At 43.8% G+C, this 20,700-nt stretch overlaps 1 protein-coding gene across 2 annotated transcripts in view; it reads left to right on the plus strand.

Annotated features, from left to right (window-relative positions):
• The window catches only part of WIF1 (WNT inhibitory factor 1), an 81,083-nt gene that overhangs the window by 53,758 nt on the left and 6,625 nt on the right, over nt 1–20,700 (plus strand). Inside the window, exons 4-7 of one of the 2 annotated variants that reach the window (XM_053557562.1) lie at nt 4,874–5,014; nt 5,887–5,982; nt 7,630–7,725; nt 16,058–16,153. In XM_053557562.1, coding sequence (XP_053413537.1) covers nt 4,874–5,014; nt 5,887–5,982; nt 7,630–7,725; nt 16,058–16,153 — 429 coding nt within the window. The remainder of the gene's footprint in view (nt 1–4,873; nt 5,015–5,886; nt 5,983–7,629; nt 7,726–16,057; nt 16,154–20,700) is intronic. The other variant, XM_053557563.1, reaches the window with a different exon arrangement.

A 20,700-nucleotide genomic window follows, 5' to 3' on the forward strand; every position in this document is an offset into this window, starting at 1 on the left:
CTCAAACTCTTGGGCTGAAGTATCCTCTTGCCTCAGCTTCCCAAGTAGCTGAGGCTACAGGCGTCTGCTACAACGCCTGGCTTATTTCTCTGGAATGTTTACTGGAGATGGGGTCTTGCTCTTGCGCAGGCTGGTCTCAGACTCCTGAGCTCAAGGGATCCATCTGCTTAGGCCTCCCAGAGTGCTGGGATTACAGGCTACAGGCATGAGCCACCATGCTGGGCAGAGGTGTTTGTTTTGTTTGTTTGTTTGTTTTTGTTTTTAGCTTTTCTGAATATGCATGTCTTTTTTTATTTTTTGTATTTTAATTGTTTTATTTTTTTTTTTTTTAATTTCAGGTTAATTTGAGGGTACAAAGAATTAGGTGACAGTGTTAGCATTTGTTAGGTAGAGTCTCTGTTGTAGTCGTGTCCTTCCCCCAGGAGGCGTGCCACATACCCTTACATTGTGCCCTTTCGGTGGGAGCACACCAGCCCCCTTCCCTCCTCCCCTCTCCCTACCCCAGGTTGAACTGAGTTGAGTTTTTCTCCTGTGTGGGTGTGTATTAGATTGTCTACTGGCTTCCTATTAGTCTTGAGTACATTGGATACTTGCTTTTCCATTTTTATGATACTTTACTAAGAAGAATGTGTTCCACCTCCACTCAGGTTAATACAAAAGATGTAAGGTCTCCCTTTTATGCTGAATAGTATTCCACGCTATACATACACCACAGCTTGTTAATCCATTCTTGGGCTGATGGGCACTTAGGTTGTTTCTACATCTTGGTGGTTGTTAACTAAGCTGTGATAAACAATCTAGTGCAGATGTCCTTATGAAAAAAATGACTTTTTTGTTCTGGGTAGATGCCTATTTCTGTGTTGTTTTATCAATATTCACCTTTTTTTAAGATTGTACAGCATCGACTGGCCTTGGTACCCAACATCTGCCTAATTTCATCTAGGTTTTGGTGAGAGTGGCTCTCCCCTCATCTGGGTATTGCTGCAGAAGCACGTGACTCTCACGTTTAGGTTGCTCTTTGGAAGAGTGTGCTTGCCCTGCCTTTGCTCTTTTTCTGCATGCTGTTAGTATTTTTTGCCTGCGTCTCTCACTATCTGTGGTGAATTTCTGTGTGTGTGTGTGCATGTGTGCATGGGCAGGTGTGTGCCTGTGACGTGATGGTATATGGGTGTGTCTCCATGGTGTGTATGGCACCTGTCAGTGCCTGCTCGTGACAGACAATGTGCTAAGTGCTGAGATTACAAACACAAGTATGATATGGTTTTCACCTTTGAAAATCTCATCCCTAGCAAAAGCTGCAGACCCTAAATAAATCATCATATGATGATAAAATCACAATAGAGGCGACTGGGAAATATATACATGGAATTATTTAGGATGGGGGCAATTAGAAAAGGCTACACAGAGTAAGTGCTATTTGATTTTGGCCTTGAAAGTTGAACGGGAGGAGAAAGCGCAGTCCAAGCACTGGGTGCGCCGTCAGCACATTATGGACACCCCAGGTGGGGAACTTCGTGAATTGCAGTGTGGGTGCAGAGAACAGGTTCACGATAGGCAGCTACCAGAGACCAGGCTAACCACAGTCAGGTTGTGGTGTTTCTTTTTTTTTTAAAGCAAAATTCTTTAAAATTGTTAAGGTGTTTGATTTTTAAACTCTGAGGGTGTTCAATTATTATCTAAATGGTCTTACAGATAAAATTTATATAAGCAGAAAGAAAGACAAGGAGAGTTTGCACACAAGAAAATAGAATTTCTACTTGGGTTTTAAATTGAAAAACGGGCAAGCATAATGGTGTGATTTATCACATCTTCCATTAATTTCTACTTTTACATTAAAAATTAATTCATCGAGTTGGGCGCAGTGGCTCACGCCTGTGATCCCAGCACTGTGGGAGGCTGAGGCGGGAGGATTGCTTGAGCTCAGGAGTTAGAGGCTTGTTTGACTGAGAAAGAGACCCTGACTCATGAAAAAAATGGAGAAACCCAGCTGGGCGCCCTGGTGAGCGCCTGTAATCCCAGTGGCTTTGGAGGCTGAGGCAGCTGGATGCCCACAGTCTGACTCTGAGTTGCAGTGAGCTATGACACCATTGCACTATGCTCAGGGCATAGGGTAGAACTCTGTGTCGCCAAAAAAAAAAAAAAAAAAAAGAAAAATTAATTCATTGAAACCATAAACTACATAGCTCCTAACTTCTAGACTTTATTTCCTAGCTCTTTCCTGTGGTTCAGGGTTCCGATCATGGCTGCTCTTCTCCCCAACAGCTGACATCTGGAGCGCGTGAGCATGGAGTCACAATTTAGTTTAACCAGACTTGTGAATGGTCTGCTTTTAGCACATCTGAAGATGTGGAGGAACTAACGATTGCTCTTAACTGAACTTCCTATATATTTAATTTGACTTTTTGTTTTTGAGACAGAGTCTCACTCTGTCACCCGTGTTGAGTGCTGTGGCATCATAGCTCACAGCAACCTCAAACTCCTGGGTTCAGGTGATCCTCCTGCCTCAGCCTCCTGAGTAGCTGAGACTACAGGTGCCCACCACAAAGCCCGGCTAATTTTTCTATTTTTAGTAGAGACAAGGTCTCTTGCTCAGGCTGGTCTTGGTCCTGCCTCAGCCTCCTGGAGTGCTGGCCTTATAGGCGTGAGCCACAGTGCCTGGCCAGTAAGACATTTTCTGATACTCAGTGTGTAGAGCATGTCTTGAAATTTGACGATGCTGACAAGCAGAAATGGAAAGGAGTTTACTTTCAAATATCTTGTCTTCCATACCAAGCTTCTGAAAGCTAAAATAAAACTGAAGTCCCTTTTTAAGAAAAGCAGGGAGCCTTCAAGGAAGAGGCCAAGTAAGGTCCAGGAAAAAGAAGCCCCAGGAAAATGAGGAAGTGTGGATTGTGGTGAGGAACATTCTGAAAGTTCTGTGTTAAATGTCCCTTCAGGTTCTCCCATCTTTTTCTGCCTCAGAAGAATTCGTCGCCTACCTATCCATATAAAAGATTCAGGAGAAGGGTAAACAAAGTTTTGTAACTGAATAATGTATAAATGGGGCAAGCAATCAAACACTTTGTCAACTGCCTTGCTTCCTTCTGAAAAAGAAATCTCCTGGATTTTTTTGTTTTGTTTTGTAAACTGGCATTTTCATATATAGGATTTCATTAAGCCAAGTTTTATCAATGGGGACCATTTTACTTTGCAACTCTAGACATGATTTTGGTTTTCTTGCTCTTTTTGTTTCTGTTAAATTATCTGTATTTCCTTCTCATCATATAACTGATTATTTGCAATGTTCACATCCAAAGATTCAGGGCAATGGGAAGGTCATGTGACTGTGAGAACGGCGCAGTCCCAAATACCAACTCTGCCGATGCCTAGAGTGGGGTTTGTGGTTGCCGAGCACATTAAGACGATCATATGCCCAGCTTGTATCCAGCCCAGACTGATTTCCAGTTTTCATTTCTTCTTGTAAACCTAGGGAGAAAGGATTTTTCGTGGTTTGATGTGATTTTCCCAAGCTTGGCAGTAGCCGTAACCTGCATTGCAGAAACAGACTGAAGTCCAATCCCATATCCACCTGTCAGTCATGTCTCTGTGTGTGTCGGGAAGCCCCAGCGTCTGGCAGGTCCAGTTGGATCACCTTTCCCAGGGAGCATGCCAACATTGTCCGGAGGATCTTGGACATTTACATAATCAGCCTCTCAGCCAATAGGCACGTGTGACTCAGCCTAGCTCCACCCATGACTCGAGCGTGTCCCACACTGGGTGGCTTCCTTGCCCTCTGCACAGCACTTCTGTCCCCAGCAGTGTGGCTTCTTGGTCAGCACCTGCACACAGCAAGTCACCCTCACACTCACAAGAAGAAGTGGCTTCCCTCTGGAACCTAGACCATACACATGAGCCTATCTCCGAGATTATTTCGTCAGGCCAAAGGCTCTTCCCCTAGATACAGCCACTTCTTCACAGTAACAAACAGCCCGAGAAAATTATTAACTGCATTAACTCTGTCCAGTGATTGGAGTCTGGTGTGAGTTATGACGTATTATCCAAGAAGATATTTTGTCACTTCCAGTGGAGTCCTGCTCACAGGCACTGTTTAGTGAGTTAGCTCTTTCTGCGTTGTACGGAAACTGATGGTGAAGGAGCCCACAGAGTTTCTTCCCCCCATTCATCAGTCTGTGCCTACTTTTGTGTCTTTAATTTCCAGAGAGAATGTTTTTATCAAGATAGCACAAGCCCAGACTATGGACAAACGATTCCTGTCAGAGCCAGGATGCTAGGTCGCTGGCCCCGGCCCCAGCCCATGAAACTGCCAGTGTGCAGACCACTGTCCAGGCTTGCTCTGGGATGGTTCCTCATAGGTCAGGGAGCCCGTTGTCTCAGTCAGGTGATGCTCCCCATCAGGAGGAGCCTGTTGTCTCAGTCAGGCCAGAGGGGCCAGAGCAGCTCAAAGGTGCAGGAGCCTAGCAGGAGCTTCGACTAACTTCTCCCGTGGCGATTTATAGACGTGCTCCGTGGCATTTACACCACAGGTGTAATACGAGCAACGATGTATGTTCTCTCCTGCTCTCCCATGCTACTGCTCTTGTGCTGTTTAACGAGAGACCAGTCCCTTCCCCATTCCCTTATTACCAAGGGGTTTCTTTTCAGCTGTCTCCTACAGATTCCTAATTCTGTGTCGGTGAGGTACAGCCAGCATGACCTTCAAGTTTGGTGGAGAAGGCCCCAGCAATTGAAATACAGTTCACAATCGGTGGACACACGAGGAGGTCATGGAATGGCCATGTTTTTGCTTTGTTCTTTCTCTCTCCCAAGTTCTCCGCGGAGCTGGGATCAGCCGGGTGAACTCTCTCTCTCCACACTTCCTCTCTTTTCCTTTTAGTCGTTCAAGTCGGTTTCCCGTGTCTTGGAAAACAAGACGGGGTGGCAGCGTTCGAAGTGAATGTGATCGTGATGAATTCTGAGGGCAGCCCCATCCTCCAGACGCCTCAGAATGCTATCTTCTTTAAAACGTGCCAACAAGGTAAGATTCAAGAAAAGGCCCATAGTGCCTTTGGGTGCGATTTGGGCAAAAATTTATATATACAGTTTTCTGGAATAATTGCTGTATAACCATACCACGGGGGAGGGATGGTAAACCCAGGACTTGGTAACAGGCTGAGACAGCTTCCTCTGCCTTGGACCCCACTTACAATTTTAGGGGCTCCAACACTCCTTGTCCACACGCTCTCTGTGCAATCTTGGGGAGGCCCCCGTAGCGTTTCACCTGCGGTCATGTGTCCCCTTTGCTTGGCCTGGCTCTTCTTAGCAAGGTTGCCAGTCATTCCCAGAACTTCCAGCTGTTAAAGGCAACGCTACTGAGATCCTGCCCACATCATGGTGCTAACAGCCATGGAAGACAGGCAGGAGTCACCGTGACACCAGTGATCTCCGCCAGGCCAAAGCCTCAGCACCTCTCGCCGTGCCCAGTGCCCCCTTAGGCACCACATACTATACCCTGCTCCTTTCTCATCCCTCCCACCCCCGGCCCAAGCTTCTCCAGTGCAGAATCTGAGCTGTGGAGCTCCAGTGCTTAAAAGTGCCTCAGAAGTCACTCTGCCCTCCGAGAGTGAATACAGGAGGCAGACCATGCATCCTATTACAGTACAGAAGATTGACAAGTGGGGCGACAGCAGAATAAACCTTGTTTTCATTACTCCATGAGCCCCTGCTCTGGAAAGAGGAGAGAGAGAGCAAAGTGTGCTGTGAAGATGTAGTGAAGTCCGCATGGTACAGAGAGGACGGGGTGGAAGTGCAGGTATTCAGCCAGTCACCACCTCTGATGTCTCGTGCACCTGTGACTCAGCCACCGTGATTTCAAGGGTGTCTATATAACCTTGTTTCCATTTGGTGAAGCTGAGTGCCCCGGAGGCTGCCGAAACGGAGGCTTTTGTAATGAGAGACGTGTCTGTGAGTGTCCGGACGGATTCTTCGGCCCTCACTGCGAGAAAGGTAGGGGACGGGGAGAGCTGACTTCCCCCGCCAGCCTCTGAGCACTCGGACATCACCGGGGAGACCTCAGGAATTGTTAACACCTGAAATCATTTTTCTTGTCACATTATTATAAGGACTAGTAAAACTTTTGAAAAAGCCACAGAAGAGTTATTGAAAGTATTTCTTCTAGAAGTATCTTTTCTGTTAAATCCTGTTGTCGTGATGACAGGGACAGAGAACTTTGGGCACAGTATTCACTTCTGTGGCTATTCCTCATACCCCCCCACTATTATATGTGCTGGACTTTGGTATAATTTTATGAAAGTTTGCATTCTTTTCCCTCTGCTTAAGTTGGGTTTAAAAGCTAGTATTACCCGGTGGCGCCTGTGGCTCAGTGGGTAGGTTGCTGGCCCCATATACCGAGGGCAGCGGGTTCAAACCCGGCCCCGGCCAAACTGCAACAAAAAAATAGCCAGGCGTTGTGGCGGGTGCCTGTAGTCCCAGCTACTCGGGAGGCTGAGGCAGGAGAGTCACCTAAGCCCAGGAGATGGAGGTTGCTGTGAGCTGTGACGCCACGGCACTCCACTGAGGGCGATAAAGTGAGACTCTTATCTCTACAAAAAAAAAAAACCCAAAACTAGTATTACCATTGATTTGAAATTATTCTAGTTAAAACTGTCTTCATTGCAATTAACACTACATCTGAGTTATGAAGTTAAAAATCGTAAAAATCATTTTTATGATTTTTCATAAAATCATATCAATTTCAAGAAATTACTTTTATAAAAATTATATGAAAAAAGAGATAACCAAAAAAGGGGTATTTATGCCTAAATAGTAAGAGTTTATTTGACCAGAGTAAGCAAAATATTTTTAATCTTTAAGAAATTCAAATATTTTAAAACTTTGCTTTTTGCAATTATCTTAGAATTAGAAGATAAAAGAAATGGAGAGAGAAAATATTTAGTTTTAAAAAGACCTCATCTTAGTTGAAATGATTCCGGGAAAAAATTAATCAGGCATTCAAATGGGATACGTTCAGAAGTCTTCTCTAAGAACTTGAGTGAGAGGCTGGGTGCCAGGGCTCAGGCCTGTAATCCCAGCATCTGGGAGACTGAGGCAGGTGGATCGCCTGAGCTCAGGAGTTCCAGACCAGCCTGAGTGAGAGTGAGATCCTGTCTCTACTAAAAATAGAAGAACAAGTTGGGTGTTGTGGCAGGTGCCTCTAATCCCAGCTACTTCAGAGGATGAGGTGGGGGGATCACTTGAGCCCCGGAGTTTGAGGTTGCTGTGAGTTGTGACCCCATGGCACTCTACCCAGGGTAGAAAAAAATAATAAAACAAAAACAATTAAAAAATAAATAAGGGCGGTGCCTGTGGCTCAGAGGGTAGGGCGCCAGCCCCATATGCTGGAGGTTGCGGGTTCAAACCCAGCCCTGGCCAAAAAAAATAAATAAAATAAAAAATAATAAAAAGAACTTGAGTGAGAAGCTGAAAAATAGTCCAATTTATAACACAAAAATTGTTTTTAATATAGCAAACTTTCTGAAGAGTAGCCATTTTAGAGTGAAAGCTTGAAAATGTAGACCTGTCGTTATTATTGACATTTCAAAATGGTCCTGCTCCAAAACCCATTTGGCCTTACTCGGGCACCCCTCCCCCCAGCCCTGTGCACCCCGCGGTGCATGAACGGTGGACTCTGTGTGACTCCCGGCTTCTGCATCTGCCCACCTGGATTCTATGGCATCAATTGCGATAAAGGTAACAAATTTTGTTTTTTCAAAACACAATTCTTTTTATGTTTAAAATGTTTGCTAGAGGAATGGTACTTAAAATGTCCTTAGTTTTTCTTAACAGCTCTTAACACACAAGGTGTGTCCTTAGGGTAAAGTGGCTGCTGTAATCACTTAACCCAATTTTAGTGCAGCTTCACCCAGCGAAAGCTTATTTTGCTCACTTTGGTGCAGGGATACCTGGCCAGGGGGCAGAGCTGTTCTGCTCCACAGGGTGACTCAGGGCCCATGCACCATCCACCTGGGATCCTGCCTAAAGCTGTAGAGCTCTCCAGACCCAGCCAACAAGCAGGGAAAGATTAGAGTAGAAACTGCTGAAAATAAAAATTACATAAGCCCAGATTTGACCCAGAAAACGTCCACAGCTATTCCATGGGTAGGAATTAGCCTTGTGGTTCCATCAGGATGGGCAGAAGAAACACTGTCCTGGGCTGGACAGCTGTCTCCCATGGACAGTTCATATTATAGAAACGTAGATGTTTGTGGATAGAATCTATCTCTAACTTACAAAATTTTGGTATGTCCTATATCAGTTTTGTGGGTGAGCTTCTAAATTAAATAGCCTGCTCTAAATCGCCTGACCTAGGAGTTTGCTGACTCCCAATTCAATACCCTGCTCACAGATCATCTCCCTGGGAAATAAGTTTTTCCTTCTTAACATGGCAGCAACATAGCCAGATTTTAGTGACTCTAATTGGCCCTAAAATATTATTGAGCGATTCATACTCTTTACAAGATACCTGTCAATTTTGCCCAGTTCACATCTTTTAAGTGGAAAAAAAAAAAAAGAATATCTCTGCAACATATCTATATTTAATGAAGTTATCCTTGCATCCAAAATGCTGGTTGCATGAGCATATATATGAACTGAAATAGAATGATAAGTTTTATTTTTGAGAAATGTCTCTGTAGTGATCACTCAGTATCAGTAGGATTGCAATGAGCAGTTTGTTTTGTTTTAAAGAAGGGAAAGACCCCTCAGCATGAGTCAGAATAATAATGTATGGTTTTCTGCTAGTTTGTGACATACAAAGTAATTTCAAATAATTGTCTGATTTGACTCTCCTTTTGATATATGTGAAATATTATCCATCTCATTCTCACTTAAGCAAAATGAGGTCATTTGAGTCAAATTTACATCTTCCACGGTGCCGGGTTGCCAGCCAGGGTACTTCATCAGGTCTCGGTTCCCCTGCGGGTGCCGCTGGGCCCGGCCAGTCAGCTTCATCTCTGCTTTCTCCACCTTCAGACTTGGAATCAGGTTTTGACCTTCCTGCCCTCACCCTTGAGCCATATGTGATAGTGACATTGAGATAATATGTGGATACATTTCCATCTTAAAGCGGTCTTTGAAAACTATAGCATTGGATTTAAAATCATTTTAAAATTGTGTATCCGTAAAATTTCAAGATGACACTGATAAGAGTTAATGGCCACTGAGTAAAATTCTTTATTAGTCTTTTTATTTGTCTGACTTCAACATTCAGCATCTCTGTGAGTTCAAAACTGGACATTTCTTGAAGCAGAATTGAGCTCGTCTTATCTCAAAGCTACGCATCCTTCAGAGATTTGGATGAAGAGCTCACGTATTCACAGGTTTAAAGAGATCGTTTGTGAGGCCTGCTTATGCAGACGTGGCCATTACCAATGAGGTTTGCACACTGAAGTGTCAGTTGTAATATTTTCCAGTGCTACGGTGGCACAAAAATTGCATGGTCACTGCAGAAGGAATCGATCAATATTCCAGTACATTTTACATTCTGTCTTACCTTTCAAATGAAAGATCTTACTACTACTCATTTTTTTTTTTGTGGTTTTTGGCCGGGGCTGGGTTTGAACCCTGCACCTCCGGCATATGGAACCAGCGCCCTACTCCTTGAGCTACAGGCGCCACCCCAATAGCTTTTTTTTTTTTTTTTTGTAGAGACAGAGTCTCACTTTATGGCCCTCGGTAGAGTGCCGTGGCCTCACACAGCTCACAGCAACCTCCAACTTCTGGGCTTACGCGATTCTCTTACCTCAGCCTCCCGAGTAGCTGGGACTACAGGCGCCCGCCACAACGCCCGGCTATTTTTTGGTTGCAGTTTGGCCAGGGCCAGGTTTGAACCCGCCACCCTCAGTATATGGGGCCGGCGCCTTACCGACTGAGCCACAGGCGCCGCATTTTTTAAAAAATTCTTTTGGGAGGTCTTTTGAAATCCCACTCCATATCCCAGAAGATTTGGGAACATAAAGAAATAATATTTGCTTGGACAGTGCCTGTGGCTCAAAGGAGTAGGGCACCGGCCCCACATGCCAGAGGTGGTGGGTTCAAACACAGCCCTGGCCAAAAACTGCACAAAAAAAAAAAGGAAAGAAATCATATCTGGTACTATCTCAACAAAAAGATGCTTTTATTATCTAAGAGAGAGTATGGAACTTCTGGAAAATGGTTTAATTACTGACATGGAGCTCCACATTAGTACTATATATTTGAATGAAAGTTTAAGAGTAATTTTCATTGGCCCTTGGGACATCTGTCCCAGAATCCAGGAACTGAGGTAATGCTAAACACTGACCAGCAAACTGGCAGCCCCAGTAAGAGGGACTCAGTGTCTCTGGCTCCATTTTTCTAGTCAAGAATTATTACACAACAGAAATATAGGGAAGTTTGGTCAGGACAGTAAAATGTTATGCAAGTACTGAGGGTCTGGCCACCGGGTGTGTCCTGCCCCAGCTGCAGGCCACCTGCAGGTCATGTGGGGACGTGTTTGCTTATCTGTGGTGGGGGTATCTTGAAAATCATGCACCGACCTTTTTATCTGCTCATCAGCTTTTGTCAGTGTTTGTGTTTTTAATGTGTGGCCCAAGACAACTCTTCTTCCAGTGTGTAAGGGTGGACGCCCCTGGTTGTTGTCAGATTCTATATTTTTCAGTGAAGCTGTCAGTAAGGGACAGTGTCCACAGAGCACCTTCCAAGTGGCACTGATCCAAATGTTTGTCATTTCCTCTTAGACAAACAAGGGCAAGTGGGCAGGCGGAACACACACAGACTGCTCTCTAGCCCCAGCCACTTTAGTGGCGAGTAGCAAAGAGAAGGCTGGAGCACTGCCTCTCTGAAACCCTCAGTCCTGTGCTGAGATGCTGCCGCTGCGAGTACCACAGGCTGCGAGACAGCGGTGACTTCAAACACCACATTTACTGGTTACAACGCACGACGTTCCTCGTCCATTATACTTGGGCTTTTTTTCCGAAAAGGAAGCATGCACGTACAATTTCCAGATTTCCTTTCTGATTTCCTACTTTAGCTTTTGTTCATCTATGGCCAAATTTGGCCTCTTTGATAAGAGACAAGAACATGAAGGCACACAGCCGGAATTGCTAACAACTCAAGCTCTAATTCTAATTTCCTTTACAGAAGGAGCCAGCTCATCCACTTTGAGGTATTTTCTCTCCCCTGTCTCCATTTCTCTGCCCTCCCTGTGTTTTAGGTGCCAGTGAACGGTGACATTCCAGAAACTGACATGAGAGTGAGGGAGCAGGGTGCACAGCTGGACAGTGCTGTCGCTCCCCAGTCAGTCACGGCTTCTCACTGCTGCTCAGCCAGCTCTGTCCCCGCCCACTGCCACCAGCTCCCTTCCCATGGACCACAGTCAGTCCTTTTTTGGAATATAATCACTCCTTTCTCCACTGACATAAAAGTCTGTTTCAAAAACTCCTATTAGAGGCCAGGTGCAGTGGCTCACGCCTGCAATACTAAAACTCCAGGAACCAGAGGTGGATGGATTGCCTGAGTTCACAAGTTGAAGACAAGCCTGAGCAAGAGCGAGACCCCATCTCTTAAAAAAAAAAAAAAGCCAGGCATTATGGCAGGTACCTGTAGTCCCAACTACTCGGGAGGCTGAGGCAAGAGGATCTCTTGAGCCCAAGAGTTTGCGGTTGCTATGAGCTATGATGCCACAGCACTCTACTGAGGGCAGCAAAGTGAGACTCGGTCTCAAAAAACAAAAACAACAGCAACAACAAAAAACTCCTGTTAGGTCAGATGAATCTCTTCATCCAATTCTGAAAGGAATTTGTTTTCCCCTTTTTCGGAGCCCCCTCTCCCTTTATTTGTAAAATAGTTTTTCTTTTTTTTTTTTTTTTATTAAATCATAGCTGTGTACATTAATGCAATCATGGAGTACAACGTGCTGGTATTATATACAATTTGAAATATTTTCATCAAACAGGTTAACATAGCCTTCACTGCATTTTCTTAGTTATTGTGTTAAGACATTTATATTCTACATTTAGTAAATTTAACATGTACCCTTGTAAAATGTACCATAGGTGTGGTCTCACCAATCACCCTCCCTCTACCCCCCCCTCCTCTTCCTCTCCCCTTTCCCCATATTCTTGGGCTATAACTGGGTTATAGCTCTCATAAGAAAGCTATAAATTGGTTTCATAGTAGGGCTGAGTACATTGGATATTTTTTCTTCCATTCTTGAGATACTTTGCTAAGAAGAATATGTTCCAGCTCCATCCACGTAAACATGAAAGAGGTAAACTCTCCATCTTTCTTTAAGGCTGCATAATATTCCACAGTGTATATATACCACAATTTATTGATCCATTGTGGGTCGATGGGCACGTGGGCTTCTTCCATGACTTGGCAATTATGAATTGGGCTGAAACAAACATTCTGATGCAAATATCTTTGTTATAAAGTGAATTTTGGTCTTCTGGATACATACTTAGTAGAGGAATTGTAGTATCAAACGCTAGGTCTATTTTTAGATCTCTTAAGTGTTCTCTAAATATCTTTCCAGAAGGAACGTATTAATTTGCATTCCCACCAGCAGTGCAGAAGTGTTCCGTTTTCTCCACATCCACGCCAACATCTCTGGTTTTGGGATTTTGTGATGTGGGCTAATCTTACTGAAGCTAGATGATATCTCAAAGTAGTTTTGATTTGCATTTCTCTGATGATTAAGGATGATGAGCATTTTTTTCATATGTCTGTAGGCCGTGTGCCTGTCTTCTTCATAGAGGTTTCTCTTCAAGTCCCTTGCCCAGCCTGACATGGGATCACTTGCTCTTTTCTTACTAATATATTTGAGTTCTCTGTGGATTCTTGTTAATAAACCTTTGTTGGAGACATAACCTGCAAATATCTTCTCCCATTCTGAGGGCTGTCTACTTTCTTTACATACTGTGTTCTTGGCTGTGCAGAAGCTTTTTAGTTTGATCTGATCCCAGTAATGTATTTTTGGTGTTGCTTCAATTGCCCAGGGGGTCCTCCTCATAAAATATTCGCCCAGGCTGATTTCTTCAAGTGTTTTCCCTGCACTTTCTTCTAATATTTTTATAGTTTCATATCTTTTTTTTTTTATTGTTGGGGATTCATTGAAGGTACAATAAGCCAGGTTACACTGATTGCAATTGTTAGGTTAAGTCCCTCTTGCAATCATGTCTTGCCCCCATAAAGTGTGACACACACCAAGGCCCCACCCCCCATAGTTTCATGTCTTAAGTTTAAATCTTTAATCCAGTGAGAGTCTATCTTAGTTAATGGTGAAAGGTGTGGGTCCACTTTCAGTCTTCTACAGGTCGCCAGCCAGTTCACCCAGCACCATTTGTTAAATAGGGAATCTTTTCCCCACTGAATGTTTTTAATTGGCTTATTAAAGATCAAATAACGGTAAGTAGCTGGGTTCATCTCTTGGTTCTCTATTCTGTTCCAAACATCTACCTCTCTGTTTTTGTGCCAGTACCATGCTGTTTTGATCACTATTGATTTATAGGATAGTCTGAGGTCTCGTAGTGTAATTCCTCCCACTTTGTTTTTATTTCTGAGTAATGTCTTGGCTATTTTAGTTTTTTTTCTGATTCCATATAAAATGAAGTATTATTTTTTCAAGATTTTTAAACTAAGACAGTAGAGCTTTAATAGGGATTGCATTAAAATTGTATATTGTTGTGGGTAGTATGGACATTTTAACGATGTTGATTCTTCCCAGCCATGAGCATGGTATGTTTTTTCATTTGTTAACATCTTCAGCTATTTCTTTTCTTAGAGTTTCATAGTTCTCTTTATAGAGATCTTTCACGTCCTTTGTTAAGTAAACTCCCAAATATTTCATCTTCTTTGGCACTACTGTGAAAGGAATAGAGTCCTTGACCATTTTTTCAGCTTGACTATTGTTGGTATATATAAAAGCTACAGATTTATGAGTGTTGATTTTATAACCTGAGATGCAGCTGTATTCCTTAATCACTTCTAAGAGTTTTCTAGTAGAATCCCTGGTGTTTTCCAGATATACAGTCATATCATCTGCAAAGAACAAAAGTTTGATCTCCTCTGATCCTATATGGATACCCTTGATCACCTTTTCTTGCCTGATTGCTATGGCTAAGACTTCCATTACAATGTTGAAAAGCAGTGGAGACAGTGGGCAACTTTGCCTGGTTCCAGATCTGAGTGGAAATGATTTCAATTTAACTCTATTTAATACAATGTTGGCTGTGGGTTTGTTGTAGATGGCCTCTATCAGTTTAAGAAATGTCCCTTCTATACCAATTTTCTTAAGTGTTCTGATCATGAAAGGATGCTGGGATATTGTCAAAAGTTTTTTTCTGCATCAATTGAGAGAATCATATGGTCTTTGTTTTTTATTTTGTTTATGTGATTAATTATATAGATTTACGTATATTGAACCAGCCTCTAGACCCTGGGATAAAACCCACTTGGTCATGGTGTATAATTAGTTTTATGTGTTGCTGGATTCTGTTTGCTAGGATCTTGTTGAATATTTTTGCATCAATATTCATTGATGGGTCTTTTCCTGCTTTGGGGATCAAGGTGATGTTTGCTTCATAGAATGTGCTGGTTAGTATTCCTTCTTTTTCTATATTTTGGGAAAGGTTGAGTAATATGGGTACTAGTTCCTCTTTAAAGGTTTGGTAGAATTCTGATGTGAAGCCATGTGGTCCCGGGGTTTTCTTTTTAGGGAGATTTTGTAGAGTTGATGCTATTTCAGAACTTGATATAACCCTGTTCAACATTTCCACTTTATTCTGGCTAAGTCTAGGAAGTATTGGTCTATTTCCTTCAAATTTTCATATTTCTGAGAATAGAGTTTCTTGTAATATTCATTAAGGATTTTTTGAATTTCTGAGGAGTCTGTTGTTATTTCATCTTTGCCATTTCTGATTGATAAAATTAGAGATTTTACTCTTTTTTTCCTGGTTAGGTTAGCCAAAGGTTTATCCATTTTGTTGACCTTTTCAAAAAACCAATTTTTTGATTTATTGATCTGTTGTATGATCCTTTTATTTTCAATTTCATTTAATTCTGTTCTAATTTTAGTTGTTTCTTTTCTTCTGCTGGGTTTGGGATTGGAATATTCTTCCTTTTCCAGTTGCTTGAGATGTCTCATTAGGTTGTTAACTTCCTCTCTTTCCGTTCTCTTGAGGAAGGCTTGCAGTTTCCCTCTTAGGACGGCCTTTGCGGTATCCCAGAGGTTCTGATGATTTGTGTCTTCATTATCGTTTTGTGCCAAATATTTGGTAATTTCCTTCTTAATCTCGTCTATGACCCAGCTACTGTTTAGCATAAGGTTATTTAGTTTCTGTGTTTTTGTATGTATATGCAGATTAAGAAAACAGTTTTTGGTAAACACCAGGTTGGAGGGTAAAGGAAGGGGAAGCAGAGAGTCTTACCTTTTCTTTTCTTTTCTTTCTTTCTTTCTTTTTTTATTTTTTTGAGATAGGGTCTCACTATGTCACCCTGGGTAGAGTACTGTGGCGTCACAGCTCACAGCAACCTCAAACTCTTGGGCTTAAGCGATTCTCTTGCCTCAGTCTCCCAAGTAGCTAGGACTACAGGAGCCCACCCCAATGCCAGCTATGTTTTGGTTGCAGTTGTCATTGTTGTTTAGCAGGCCTGGGCTGGGCTCAAACCTGTCAGCCTCAGTGTATGTGGCCAGTGCCCTACTCACTGAGCCACAGGCGCAGAGAGCCCCAAAACTATTTTCTTGGGTTTGTAGCATTCTTCTCCTTTTAAGGACATAGATATTTATAAAAAAATTAGAAAGCTAAAGTTTTCCCCCCTGGGCCTTTCCTCGGTAAGATGTAAACTCTGGGAGGTGGGCAGTGATGTGTGTGTGGAATGCTGTTATGTTCTGGGATCTGCAGATGGTCTGGCTGTCAGTTACAATGCCTGTATTTGTCAAGCGGATTGCCTAAGTAAATGGCAAGTAGCAGATGCTTAAGAAACGGCATCTCACTTTAAGTGGTGTGTTTGCTCCGTTTAACTCACCGTCTTGTTCTAACAGCAAACTGCTCGAACACCTGCTTCAACGGAGGTACCTGCTCCTACCCCGGAAAGTGCGTCTGCCCCCCGGGACTAGAAGGCGAGCAGTGTGAAATCAGTGAGTATGGTTGGCTTCTGCTCTCTCCTCAGCTGGGGCCATAGACACTTCTAACTCCTCCGTGTATCCAGGAGGAATCTGAAGCCCAGAGAGAATGAGGGTCTTAGGCCACTTGATTCACTCAGCTGAAGAGTGACAGAGCTCAGCCGAGAGGACTTGGAGCAAAGGCCTCGGACTCGGCCAGGCTGGGTCTAGATTTTTTGCACGTTGTGTTTCTTCCTCCTTCGTTGTTCTGTCCCTTCCTCATGGGTCTGGCCCGTGACTTCTGCCCAGACCTGCAGGCTGAGCTCTGCAGGCACAGAGGGTCCCACCCTGCCACTCACTGCCAGGCACCCTGAGCTAGAGTGAGCCCACTGCCCATCTCAGAGAAAAGGCTAGACCAAGAGAAAAGAGGGGGAAAGGTGCACAGCAGTAAAAATAAAGGGAATGGCGCACACCGGCATGCAGGGCCACGCAGGCAGTGGGCCAGGTGGGAGGACACGGCCCATCAGTGTCAGCCGCACCAGCCCTATCTTTGAAGTTCAAGAATGGGAAATACTAGCAGGTGGCAGTGGAAACTAGAGCATAGTTGGGCACAGAGGGCTGTGCGTGTAGGATGCTGGGCGCACTCTACTTCGGGCACAGGGGGCTCTGCATTTGGGATGCCCAGCATGCCCTATGTTAGGCACAGAGGGCTCTGCATTTGGGGTGCCCAGTGCGCCCTACGTCAGGCACAGAGGGCTCTGCATTTGGGATGCCCAGCATGCCCTACGTCAGGCACAGGGGGCTCTGCATTTGGGATGCCCAGCATGCCCTATGTTAGGCACAGAGGGCTCTGCATTTGGGGTGCCCAGTGCGCCCTACGTCAGGCACAGAGGGCTCTGCATTTGGGATGCCCAGCATGCCCTACGTCAGGCACAGGGGGCTCTGCATTTGGGGTGCCCAGCGTGCCCTACATCAGGCACAGGGGGCTCTGCATTTGTGGTGCCTAGAGTGCCCTACATCGGGCACAGGGGGCTCTGCATTTGGGATGCCCAGCGTGTCCTACATCGAGCAGGGGCTGTGCATTTGGGGTGCTTAGCATGCCCTACGTCGGGCACAGAGGGGCTGTGCGTGCGGGGATTGTCACGTGCATGTTTACTGTAAGTAGCTGAGCTATAAGCGCAGGATTTGGCTCCACCACGCCCCACTCTGTGTGTGGCATGATTCCATTCAGGAAAGTTGAAATGTGAGGTGGGAGGTAGTGGGCCGTCTGGGGAATCAGCACACCCTCTGCTTGTCTTGGCACTGCCCCTCCCAGCCACATGTCCCTGTAACCTCTCCAGATTCCTGTGTGGCCCAGAAGACGGACAGCAGTGAAACACACCCCTGGGAGGGACGCAGGGGACGCGAGGGACACTGAGGGTGCCCGGCCCTGCCTTTCTGGATGTGTGTCACGTGGGTGGCACCATCATTTCCAGCAGGGCTGTGTCCACAGAGCACCACTGTGTCTGGTGCGGCTATAGCTTCTGACACCATAGTGGGTTCAAAATTGAATAATGCTGAGTTTCTATTTTAACTTTCAACCTCTGATTTATTTCTGGGGTTTTGTGCTTTAGTGAGTAGTAGATGAAGTAATCATTTTTCATAGAGTTCAAATGAAATACGTCTAAAGTTTCCATAACATGTAATTAATTGTCTGGCTGTGGTTCCTATTCTTATTATAATAATTACCCTTTCCTGATAGAGATGTCTCCGAGCTGAGTCCCCCAGTGCCCTCCCCACCTCCCCCCTTCTCTCGCTCTCAGACGCTGCACGCTCCGTCGGTTCATGTTAGGAATCTTTGTTCATGCCTCGTTTTCTTTCTTTTCTTCTTCTTTTTTTTTTAATGCCTCTTCATGCCCTTAGGTTTATTAACTTTCTGTTGGCAGAGATAATGTTATTTATTCTTGTTTTGTTGTTGTTGTTTCATTTGTTCTAACTGTTCTAACCAAATATGTAGGTCTTTGAAAGCTCCTGATTCCCACCACCCCCTCCTCGCCCCCACCGTGCCCCGCAGGTTTTATTCAAATCCTTTCAGGAAATTTCCTGTTTCTATGACAGGGACCACATCACCAGAAAATGTGGAAATGGGCCTTGAGTTGCAAAATGACCCTAAAAGGATAGAGGCAAAAAAGTGCAGAATTTTTCAAGATACTACATTCCACGTAATTCAGTGTATTGACAAAGTTATGGCACTATCACCTCCATCATATTCCAGAGCAATTATCATCTCCAGAGCAAACCCACACCTCCAAGCGGTCACTCTGCATCCCCTCCCGGCCCCTGGTGACCTTCAGACTTGCTCACCCTGAGTATTTCGCAAGAGTGGAGTCGGACAACATGCAGTGCAGTGTGTCTGGCTTCTTTTACTAGGTCCCTCCTAATGGTTTGGTTTTTTTTTTTGTTGTTGTTGTTGTTGTTGTTGTTGTTGTTGCAGTTTGGCAGGGGCCGGGTTCGAACCTGCCACCCTCAGTATATGGAGCCGGCACCCTACCCACTGAGCCACAGGTGCCACCCCCGTCCCTCCTAATGTTTTCAGGCTCATATGACATGCAGTGTGGTGTGCCTGGCTTCCTTTACTAGGCCTGTCATGAAGTTTCAGGATCATTTGTGTGCAAGTTTCTGTGTGGACGTAAGTTTTTCTTTCTTCTGGGCAGACTCCTAGGAGTGGAATTCCTGGGTCAAACGGTCACAGCTCTCTTGAGGAATTGCCAGACCGTTCCCTAAAGTGGCTGCAGTATTTTACATTCCCACCAGCAATGCATGAGGGCTTCAGTTTCTCCATATTCTCACCAACATGCATTAATATCTGGGTTTTATTTTAAATGAAATATGGATTCTGATGTCATTTTTATTTTCATTTTTCCTGATTTCTATCAAGAATGGTACCTTCTCAAGCTACTTTCCCATTTGGCTGTGAAGTATGCTTGTATGTCAACAATTAAAACCAGGGTAAAGGTACCTGGGGGGTGGTGTGTGCATTTATCTTGTTTTTTAAGGCTCATGGATTTCCCAAGAATCTTTAATAAACCTTCAATTAAAAAGACTATACAAACTATTTATACTGTGTTATAAGTGGATTTTTGAAATAACTTTGTAGGTTCTTGTTATTATAAAAGTTCTGAGTATAACATATTCTTTGTAAAAAATTTAGAATATTGGAAGAAACAATTAAAAATCACCCATAATCTTAAGACCCACAGATGACAATTGTTGGCACTTGTCATAAACCAATTACCTTTTTCCTTCCTGAAGCAGAGTCACAAATTTAAGTTATCCCACGATAGGAAAGGTGGACGGAGTTTAATGTTTGTTTTATTATTACCTTATGTCATTTTTCCTACAGGAACTCATCCACTGATTATAATACAAATGCTAACTGTACCCAGCTACTTGGGAGGCTGAGGCAAGAGAATCGCTTAAGCCCAAGAGTTTGAGGTTGCTGTGAGCTGTGATGCCATAGCACCCTACATAATGAGACTCTGTCTCAAAAAAAAAAAAAAAAAAAAAAGGAGAGATAATCAAATACTAACTGTTTAAACTTAGTCACATTAGTTTGTCTTTAGGCAATGGTTAATCTCTTTAGGTAAAACTGTACAGTCTCACGGGCTGGCCCAATTTTCCCCATCCAGTGGACAGAATATGCTTGCAAAGCATTTTCAGAAAAAGGAAGTGAATATTAAAGATACTTACAGGATTTGAAATTTTGGAACAATCAGGTCATCATGAATCTGGCTCCTCTGGTCTTTGAATCAGCCCTGGCTGTGGCCTTGTAACATCCAGGGTCTCCTGCAGTCACATTTCTGTCACGTGAGAACCAAGAGAGAACATCCTCCGTCCTGGCTATGGTGAACAAGGGTCCTCACATCTCCCTTGCCAAGAAAACAAAAAACCTGTAGAGTAGATGAAAAGACTCTCCACCAGCCGCTATCGGCACTGTCTCCCACTGACCCCTCCCAGAGCCTGGACATCTCTGCGCACCAGGTATCTCACGAGAAAGCCCTCTGTCTTTCCGGCCGTGTCATTACCATCTCATATCTTGCGTTCTTGAAAAACCCCAGTGCACTGTAGAGGACTGTGGCAGGGCCCCATCAAGTGGATATGTTGTGGTTAGACGTTTCCTTGATGCTAGTAGAAATTCAGATTTAGATATTTTTTCTTTCAGGTAAGAGTTGAGATCTTAACTAAATGGTTAATGGTATTTTTATATCCAAACCTAGCAAAAAAGGATCCTTTTGGATTTTTAATGGCCAATGAAAAGGTGGTAATCTATTGTGCAGGTTGTTTTAATGCCTGTCCTACAACACCCCTGTTCCAGAAAAACCCCAACATCTAATGATAGTTGTAAGTTTGAAAGAGACACTAACACCCCAATATTTTTATTCATTTATTTATTTATTTTATTAAATCATAGCTGTGTACATTAATGCGATCATGAGGCACCATACACTGGTTTTATAGACCGTTTGACACATTTTCATCACACTGGTTAACATAGCCTTCCTGGCATTTTCTTAGTTATTGTGTTAAGACATTTACATTCTACA

This window comes from Nycticebus coucang, chromosome 12 (assembly GCF_027406575.1).
Source record: "Nycticebus coucang isolate mNycCou1 chromosome 12, mNycCou1.pri, whole genome shotgun sequence".
NCBI classification, from domain to species: Eukaryota; Metazoa; Chordata; class Mammalia; order Primates; family Lorisidae; genus Nycticebus; species Nycticebus coucang.